The sequence below is a fragment of the Panthera uncia genome, assembly GCF_023721935.1.
Source record: "Panthera uncia isolate 11264 chromosome A1 unlocalized genomic scaffold, Puncia_PCG_1.0 HiC_scaffold_17, whole genome shotgun sequence".
Classification (NCBI taxonomy): domain Eukaryota; kingdom Metazoa; phylum Chordata; class Mammalia; order Carnivora; family Felidae; genus Panthera; species Panthera uncia.
In genome coordinates, this window is record NW_026057577.1 from 2,214,154 (window position 1) to 2,224,586 (window position 10,433).

At 34.3% G+C, this 10,433-nt stretch overlaps 1 protein-coding gene across 1 annotated transcript; it reads left to right on the top strand.

Moving 5' to 3' along the window:
- The first annotated feature begins 7,657 nt into the window (after nucleotides 1–7,657).
- LOC125935080 (olfactory receptor 6J1-like) lies at nucleotides 7,658–8,263 on the top strand. Its single transcript, XM_049648787.1, has one exon. It carries the CDS (start codon nucleotides 7,658–7,660, stop codon nucleotides 8,261–8,263), a length of 606 nt encoding a protein of 201 aa, XP_049504744.1.
- The last annotated feature ends 2,170 nt before the right edge of the window (nucleotides 8,264–10,433 follow it).

Below are 10,433 nucleotides of genomic sequence, written 5' to 3' on the forward strand. Positions count from 1 at the left end.
TGTATTTTGTTGAGTATACTGCATCTATTTTCATCAAGGATATTAACTTGTATTTTCCTTTCTAGTAGATTCCCTTCTGGCTTTGGTAAAAGACAATGCTTCTTCAATAAAATGAGTTTTGAAGTATTCTTTCCTTTTCAATAGTTAAGAAGAGTTGGAGAAAAATTGATATTAATTATTCTTGACTTGTTTGGTAGAATTCACTAGTGAATCTATCTGTTATTGGGCTTTCATTGTTAGGAAATTTTTGATTACTGATTCAATCTGTTTACTAGTCATTTGCTCAGCTTTCTGATTTATCATGATTCAATCTTGGTAGGTTATATATTTCTAAGAGTTTATCTTATTCTTATAGGTTATCCAATTTCTTGCATATAACTATCCATACTTTTGTATATCTGCAGCATTGGTTTTAATATCACCTTTTTCATTTCTGATTTTATTTGCATATTATCACTTTTTTATAGTCTAGCTAAAGTTTTGTCAATTTTATTTTTTTCTAGTGTTTTTCTAGTCTCCATTTAGTTTATTTCTTTACTGCTCTCAACTACTTCCTTTCTTGTAGCAACTTGGGTTTGATGTACTAATTTTCTATTTTCTTGAGTCATAAATTAGGTGGTTTATTTGAGACCTCTCTTAGTGGTGGTTGCACTAGTGTCTGATGGATGGATGTCAGTGGCGCAGCCACAGAGCTGGGACTGGTGCATGGGTGCTCACAGTGTGACAACAGCTCTGGAGTCTGGGGCACTGGCTAGCTTGCAATGGCATTGGTCCTACTGCCTGGAACATGGGCACATAAGGAATAGCTGTGGAGCTGGAGTCTGGAGGATGGGTACATGGGGAGGTGTACAGAGCCAAAGTTTGGCACTCAAGCATACATGGATGAGCTATGACTCCTGTTCAGGGGTCCACAGGGCAGGTAGGGATATTCATAGACTTGGTCCTATGGTAACACAACAGCAGCTCCTTCTGAGATGATGGAGCAGAGCTGCACCTCACAGCCATGACTGATGGTTACTTCAGTGGTGAGAGATTTCAGTGTCCTCTGCAAAGGCAGGCAACTGGGGTCTGTGATGATGAACAATGCAGGGTTCCCATGCTGTGAAATTTGTGGAGAGTCTGTAGCTGTTGTGAGATTGGTGGGTTCCACAACAGCCAAGACTGTTGGGATCTTCAGCAGAGGAAGCCACTCAAGATGGCAATGGCACCTGTTTCATGACAGATACTAGTAGCTTCCCCCTGTGTCTGTGTAGCCTCTCCACACATTTCCAGATCTCTTCACTCTGTCAGTGTCCTGAGTGGTCCTCTCTGTGTGGTGATTCTTCATATTGCCCTCCACTCTGTCGTTGTAGACTTTTAATTGGACTTTTTAGCTTTGCAAGGGCTACTTTAATTTGTTTCTTTTATTTTTATTTATTAATATAAACTAATTGTGTGGGGGTGGTGAATAAAGCTAATGTGTCCTATTTTGCTATTTTGCTTTGAATTTTTGATCCCTGTGCTGAATATTAAGGCAGAAGAAAATAAGTTAAGAATTTAATTACCAAGTGTGTCATTTTCAGGGTAACTATGTTATTTCTTGTCTAAAGTGGGACACTGATGATGAGGCAAGAAAACATTATTAATAATTTTCTGGGATAATAGGCAGAACCCAAGAATTTCTGAGTCTGACAAATGAGGTTATGATATCCGACATAGAAGTTTAATGTACTTTATAGCAAGATAGTGATGCACAAATATATTTTACGTCTATTTGTGATGTTAGGTCACATAAAAAATAATCAGACAGAAATCATTCATTTAAAATTGTGCTTCATTGAAATATTTTGATTTTTTAAAAGGTAACAAATAAATATTTTAATCAAGTTTTTACGTATTTTCTATATCAAGATAAATTACATTTAACCTACTTCGTGTTCACAATGCATTTTCAGCACGTCTGCCTTATTATTCTCTTTTCCTTCCCCTTAATTTATTTTTTCTCATATCGTTTCATGTTAAAATGCTCATACTTGTTATCATGCTCTTCAATTGCAATAACACTCTTATTTAAACACTGATCTCTCAAAAAATCATTTTATTCCTTTCCATGTCTGGTGGCCTATTGTTCTTTAGAAGAAACTTATCTTTGCTTATATTATTTTCCTGTCAATAGTAAATACATTAGGCAACTGATATGTAAGATCCACTCCCAATACCATCTTTGTAAGTTACTTATCAACAAATAAGTTAACAAGTATGGAATAGACACATAGGATATAGTTTATAATATAGAGTCATTGGGAAAAGCAGATAATAAAATTGTATATAATTATTACTGTTAAAATTAAGATGCATGCATATAAAATGTTGATTATAATTATAAATATGGATTTGTATTTTCAAGTTTTCAAGTTTGTATTTTCAACTTTTCTTCAAAGTTATATTTCATACATCTTGTTGCTTTTTCAAATGAACTGTTTGAAGAGATTCATGACTTTCTGATCATGTGAGGTTAATGTGAAAACTGTGTGGGAATTCATAATAGCAACCATTATAGTAATATTTGATCACAATGCAGGACACTGAGCATAACAGTAGTGAATGCTAGGTATAGTTCTTGTCCTAAAATGCATAGCATTCTGTTTAGATAGATAAAAGTAATTACTACAAACCTGAAACCTGTGTGACAGCCCAGCTTAATGGTCACATGATGGGGTTCTGAAATCACAGCCATGGAGCTGAAATGGATTGGTAGGCAGTGGAGTTCTAGCAAAAACCCTTTTAAGGAGACTGTATCAAGTTACACCTTGAGGAAGAGGAAGACATGGAACAAAGTCAGGAAACATGTTTTTTCCTATGGAGCCCTAAATTGGGAGAATCTTCATAATTCATAACTTCCAAATATAACTTCTTTTTTTTTTTTTCCAAATATAACTTCTAAAAAGAGTTCTATTTTGGATTTCACCAAGGGAAAGGATTGGAATAGAGAAAGCCACAATTATTCTCTTCTTCCTCAAAAGAAATTATAAAATACATTTTCTCACAGTAGTTTTGCCTGTGTATAATTTCTCAGCTCCTCCTGTACATTATGTGATTCATTCTCTCAGACGTGCCTCATTGAGAATAAATTGTCAGGTCATAATGTCTGTTTATTATATTAGCTTTTAGGATAAATTAAAAATCATATGAACCCAGTTTCTTATCTGTTTTTCAATGACTTGGTAGCCTCCAAATTCTCTATTCCTTTTGGAAAGGGCCTTCACTAGGCTTCAGTATACAGTGAGAAAGTTTCATTTAAAATACTCTTTTTGAAAAGTAATGATTCTTACAGATTTTGCTACCGTTCATGAATAACAGCCGATACTGTGTATTTCCCATATTCATTCATTCATTCATTCAAACATTAACAAAGTACATCAACTACTTATTATATGCCACTATACTGTGTTCAAATACCCAGAGTGAATTAAGTATTTATTCTGAATAATTTCAACAAAAATTTATGAAAAGCATGAATATAGGTTAACTACACAGTGTGTATATGTATAATCTTCAGAGGACCCTAGGATGCATGTCATTTTAATTGCATTCAGAAAGAATACAGTTAGCTGGACATCTATATTAGGCACTAAACACCAATTTCATTTTACCTAAATGAGAAAGGTTCAGAGACTCATTCGTGAATTTGCAAATCTAACAGTGTTGAAAGAGAATATTATTTTTAGATCATAGAAAACTATTCCTGCCAGAGCAAGAATACAATATACATTTACCAATAATTTGAAATAAAATTTTAAAAATGTAGAAATAAAATGGTGTGAGATCTAAAACAACACACAAGTAAGACTACCAAGAATACATATGGGAACATTAGACAAATGAAAAAAAAGTTCCTTTTTTAATAAAATGGACTCATAAATATGAGACCTCCATCCATACATCCACACAAACTTATTTTGAGTATCCTATGGATCTTGCCCCTATCCAGGGCTCTTTTAGCAGTTAATTAATAGTTCCCATCTCTGACATAGACCTCAAGTGAAATAATTAGAAGTTTGGGGAATAAATCTTTCATATTTATTAGACAGACACATTATGGTGAAATCACATTTGCACTTAAATCATAGTCATCAGCTGAAAAGTAATAAAAACAAATAATGGAGTACATATGCTCCTGATATCATAGAACAGAATATAGATTTTAAAAAATTGCTTAAAACATTTTAGCCAAGTTTTCACAGAAAATAATTAATTTTACTTGAAGTACATCATCCTTTTAGTCTTAAAACTTCTCCTGGGAACACAAAGTTCTCTTTGTACATGGGAGTCTCAGAAGAATAGACTCATTAAACAAGTTTCACAAACACAGAGAGAATGAAAACATGACTCCTCCCCACCCAGTCAAAGTCCCTGTGGGCACATAGGCTGAGGAGCTGCTTTTAAAACTATGTTAGCCTCCAAAACTATGCATCTGGAATGCATTGTGCTGTGGAATTGTCCTGTGATACTTTGTCATCACAAGGGGTTGGGACTGAACAGTTTTTATGGAAATCCGTGTTTCCTGGGCCCAAGAGTTCAGTTTCAAAAGGAAAACCAGTGGTACAAAGATAGAAATTTCTTCTGCCTTTTCTTCATCAAAGTCATTTTTATTGGACAGGGGGCACTTCTTGTAAGAAAGACTATGGGATAATAGAGGAGGTTTACTGTGTTTGGAAAGAAGATGAGGGATTTAACAAAGGTATTCCCTGTGTAAAAGCATTTCTAGTAAGACGAACAAATGCACCCACATCAACTGTTTTACATTTGTGTGAAAGTGAGATGCTAGGGAAGTTAGAAGAATATAGTATGATTAGAAGAAAACTTGACATTTTGCTTTCAGAAAGTCAAGACTGATTTATTTTAATAAGAAATAAACTTCCATGCTCTCACACATCTTTTGTCGGGATGTCAAAAATTTCTCCATTTCTGTAATATCTAATTTTCCCCTTTTCTTTTCTTAATGTCAGCCCAAACATTCAATGTCTAGATTTGCTTCAAGGCAAATTTCATCAAATAGTTCTTCAAACTTATGTAACAAGTGGATTTCTTATCCATTGTGAGAGAGCTTTTCTTTCATTCTATCCCTCCCTCCCTCCCTCTATCTCATCTCTGCTTCTGATATTCATGCCTGTTGCCTGAAGTTAGATTATCAAAAACACTGCCTCACTTGCTGCTATCACTAAAAATATTAAACGTATATTTGTTAGCCTGGGGCTCTGTCTAGTTTACATTTCCTTCTAATCCTCTGATGTTTTATGTCTCCTGAGGATGGGTTGTTAAAAAGAATTTGAGATTATGGATTACGGATAGAATATGCCCCATATGAATATCATTTGTGACAGTTAACTTTCTTCCCTTATAGCTACTTTACAGAATTAAATAAAAATAATTATATGAATCTCTATTAAATTTGACATATTATTTGATGTTTTGCTCTGTCTAAATAATAGTGTACTAGCTAACACAGTGAAATTATATTTATTGCTTTGCTAAAAATGAGACTCTTTAAAAATAGACATTATATTTTAAATATTATATTTGAAATATTTTGGCCATTTCTAAAATAAAATCCAATCCAATATTTTGGTTGTAATTCAGCCTTCCTTATAAAAAATTTTGCAATATTGATTCCACATAGGGGATTTGGCCTGAGATTCCATTAATAATATTGTTTATATTTTCTATAACTTATTTCTAAATAGTTAATTTACTCATGTACAATTAATTACTTCATTCATTCTGAAATATATAGAAAATATTATGTCAAATTCTCTTACTATCATATTATTTTTATTTCTGCTTATATATCTAAAAGTTGCCTGCCAGAAATTTGATGTGATCTCTCATGTCATATAGTTTCATGACATTTTAAACTGATTTTTGACTAATTTTGTAATCCTTCTATTGATAAGATTTTCCACCATTAATATTAATGATTTTCTGCCATTAATATTAAAACAAATATTTCAATTGCTTACATATGTTTCTTAAAATATTTATACCATTTCCTAAAATATTTATACCAGTGCTTAAATTTTTTACATCCTGAGCCATTTTATGTTTTCTGTGTTTATGGAGAATTGTATTGGTTTTACATTCCAGTCCTAGATGTGTAACAGTACCAATTATATATTAATGTTTACCAGTACCATTCTTATTATTACAGATTTATGATTTTTATTTACACAATTTTTGTTTTTTTTTGTTTTTTGTTTTTTGCTGTGTTTGCATTGTCATTGAACATGTAGATTATGTTTATCTTTATCCCTTTTTTTGTGGAGGAAATCACTTTTGATACCTCTGATTTTTGCAAGGTATATTATCTTGAAGAATATATTTTCTCTCTATAATTGTATTATGGTGCTTATTTTTTATAAGATAATTTCTCAGACAGGAGGATTCTTTATATACTTTTTCTGTCAAGTCACAGTATGTCTTTTCTGTAACTAATTCAGACACAAACCTTTAATCATTTTCTTGTTCTCTAATATAACATTTCAAAAACATAATTGAAAAAAATCAACACTTTTGAAAATAATAACACATACTTGTATAATTTTCAGAAGCAAAGGTTCAAGAAAAGATTCACCTTAATGGAATTCAGTACAATGTAATGAAAACTAAGGCTAGAAAGGAAGGGCAAGTTGAAATCTATAGAGATAACTGGGATTTAAATAAAAATTTAAAAAGGAATTTAATTTGCAAAACAGAATAAGCTGATTCTTTTTATTTTTCTGTTTTACTGGCCATTGGAGCACTGGAATCTCAGGTGAGAAAATGTGGGCTGCCAGATGTACCCACTATCCACGTGGCTCTTGAAACCTAGATGCACCATTGGCTTGAAGCTGCAGTCTGTACTCTCTATGTGCCCTTGTAACATCGGGACAGCCCAATCCTCACGAGACAAACACTGGAAGTAAATTGCTTCTATAATTACAGGTACCAACTAATCTTTCATTTGTGTATTTTATCAGAACACTTACTGGACAAAGTTCTTATTGATAAAAAATACAGTTGTAATTATATATATAGCACACCCCACCAAAGTGTTACAGGATATAGAAAGGGAAGATGGAGTTATCAAAATTGATTTTCATAGCTCTTCAGCTGTATTTTTGTAGGATATGGTGTACCTAATCATAATATCAATTGTCTTGCTCAATTTTGCTAGAAAAAGTAGCTAAAATTTTATTTTAAATTTCTCCTTGATTTCTTAATTTGATGAATGATTCACCATTCTTTTTCCTATGCTATAACTCTCTGTACAGTAAAAGAGAAACGCAAAGATGGAAAGAGGGAATTGGATATTGGTGACTGAGATCATTCTTGTGGGGATACCAACCACCAGAGCTCTTGGGGTCTCCTGTTCTTTATTTTTTCATTGGCTTACTTGGTGACAGTCCTTGGAAACAGCCTAATCATTATGCTGATTCTCATGGATTATAAGCTTCACTCACCCATGTATTTCTTCCTCAGCAATCTCTCCTTCAGTGAAGTATTAACCACAACCTGTGCTGTTCCCAAGATGCTGGCAGGCTTCCTGTCAGACAGAAAGAGCATATCCTTTGGTGGATGCTTCACCCAGTCTTATTTCTACTTCCTCTCTGGATGCACTGAGTTTATACTTTTTGCAGTCATGTCCTATGATCGTTATGTGGCTATTTGCAGCCCGCTTCAGTACCCAGCAATTATGACCAGCTCACTGTGTGTGCGTCTTGTTATCCTCTCCTGGGTGGGTGGTTTTCTCCTCATTCTCCCGTCCACTGTCCTTAAGGTGGGGCTGCCATACTGTGGCCCCAATGTGATTGATCACTTTTTCTGTGACAGTGCCCCCCTCCTCCACTTGGCCTGTGCTGACATCCACATCATTGAGCTGTTAGACTTCCTCAGCTCCCTTGTCCTGCTCATCAGCTCCCTCTCACTCACTGTGGTCTCCTATGTTTATGTCATCTCCACCATTCTGAAGATACCCTCAGGTCAAGGTCAACGCAAAGCCTTTGCTACATGTGTCTCTCACTTCATTGTGGTCTCCATGGGCTATGGGATCTCCATTTTTGTGTATGTCCACCTCTCCCAGAAGAGCAGCTTACATCTCAACAAGATCCTCTTTATCCTCTCTAGTGTTCTCACACCCCTCCTGAATCCCTTCATCTTCGGTCTACGGAATGAAACCATGAAAGATGCTCTGAAGGACAGCTTGGCCAAGGACCGGAACTTCCTCAAGGGGATGAGGTCCAAGTGACATGATCCGTGAGAGTCATTTTAATTCTGGGATCCTCAGTTGCATCCATGTTTCCAGCAAAGCCCCATGATGTATGTAAATTAACAAATAGTGTCTGCTATGAAAGTATTTTAACTTGATAACCAAATATACAGGTTTCATGTGTATGTTAGATTTTGAAGATTTTGTTACAATAATTAATATTTTCATTTATAAGTGCTAATAGAAGGTAATTATAATTTAATCTTACAAGATCTTATTCAGGAATACCTAAATCATTTATAAAGACACATGGACTGTAACAATATATGATAATTGAAGAACAAATTAAAAAAAGAAGCAAATTTCAGATATGGATTTGACAAGGACAAAGAGGACAATATATTTCTCAAACCAGGAAATAATAATTTGATGACTGGTAATACTAGAAATTCTGCTTTAGAAAAAAATTGAGTTTATACAATATCCAGGAAGTTTTCTATACTTCTAGACTGCTGACTAGAGATAGCAGAGAAATGGAAATTGAACATGAAGGTGGATTCATATGAATTTTCTAAACTGAGAAAGAGATGGAGACCAATGAGAGAAAGATGAGTAGCCCCAAAGGGAGACTTGTCACAATATGACATTCTTTACTCTCTGAATATTTATATTCCCCAAGTGGAAACATGTTGTGAGAAAAAAATATGAAGAAAATAGTGATTAAGTTAATTCACAGTTCAGATTTTTAAAGTGATAGATTTCCAGAAAAACAAACAAACAAAAAAGGTTAGCAAATCTCACTGAAATCATAACAAAGTTAACAGCATCTAGGCATATCCTAGTCAAGTTGCTATAAGCCTGCCTTAAAGATAAAATTTGCAAGTAACCACAGTAAGAAAGGGCACAATGAATACTGAGAGAAATGGCTAGATTGAGTTTCCATGAAAAACTGGCTGGCAGATAGCAAGAGAAAAATACACTTTATGGGGTGAAAAAAAAAAAAACAAGACAAACTCAGGAATCCAAACATCCATATTCTTCAAAATTATGATAAAAAATTAAAAAAAAAAAAGAAAAAAGGGGCGCCTGGTGGCTCAGTTGGTTGGGCGTCCAACTTCGGCTCAGGTCATGATCTCGCGGTCTGTGAGTTCGAGCCCCGCGTTGGGCTCTGTGCTGACAGCTCAGAGCCTGGAGCCTGTTTCAGATTCTGTGTCTCCCTCTCTCTCTGACCTTCCCCCATTCACGCTCTGTCTCTCTCTGTCTCAAAAATGAATAAACGTTAAAAAAAAATTTTAATAAAAAAAAACAAAATTATGATAAAATAAGATTTCCCTGATTAAAATAAAACAAAGCAGAAATAATTTGTCACCAGTATATGTAGATGACAGGAAATATTAAAGGATATATTCAGACTGATGGGAAATTATTCCAAAAGGAAACATGGATTAATTAACTTGAGCAAAAAGCACCAAAAATGAAAGATTTTGGTTCCATTTTATCATGTCATCTAAAAAACAAGAAAGTAAGCATACACAAAATAGCATAAAATTCTCTAATGTGCAATAACAGAATTAATATACATGATAAAATTTGAATGATGATTATTATATTTGTGAAATAAACAATAGGAACAGAAAGTATCAGCAGGTTCAGGAAGTGAACACCTGAAATCTCATGTCTGTTTCAGAGGGAAGAAGCGGCAAGTAGGAAGTATGGATGTACAGTGACAGTATGTGGAAGAAAGGAAAAGGAACACTAAAATAATGTGCCATCAACCAGAAGAAGAAGAAATAGAAGAAGAAGAAAGAAAGAAAACAAAACAAAACAAAACAAAACAAAAAAAAAGAAAAAGAAAGGAAACAAGGGGGCAGGAAAAGGATAAACTGAAGAACAACACCAGTAGCAATCAGGAAGAAGGGACAATAATTTTTCAGGTAGATTTAAAATCTGAATCAGATATTTAATTAAATAAGAATAGACTTAAAGCCCCAACACCAAATAATGGCAGAAATTGTCAGACTGGATAAAGAAGAATTTGAATTACACTGTCTATAAATGATGTGTTATAAAGAGAGATACACATTAAAAAAAATAAAGGATATGGGGCGCCTGGGTGGCTCAGTTGGTTAAGCGTCCAACTTCAGCTCAGGTCACGATCTCGCGGTCCGTGAGTTCGAGCCCCGCGTCAGGCTCTGGGCTGATGGCTCAG

What these genes read in the sequence shown, in the direction of transcription:
- LOC125935080 (XM_049648787.1), top strand. Translation starts at nt 7,658, where the DNA reads ATGTCCTATGATCGTTATGTGGCTATTTGCAGCCCGCTTCAGTACCCA.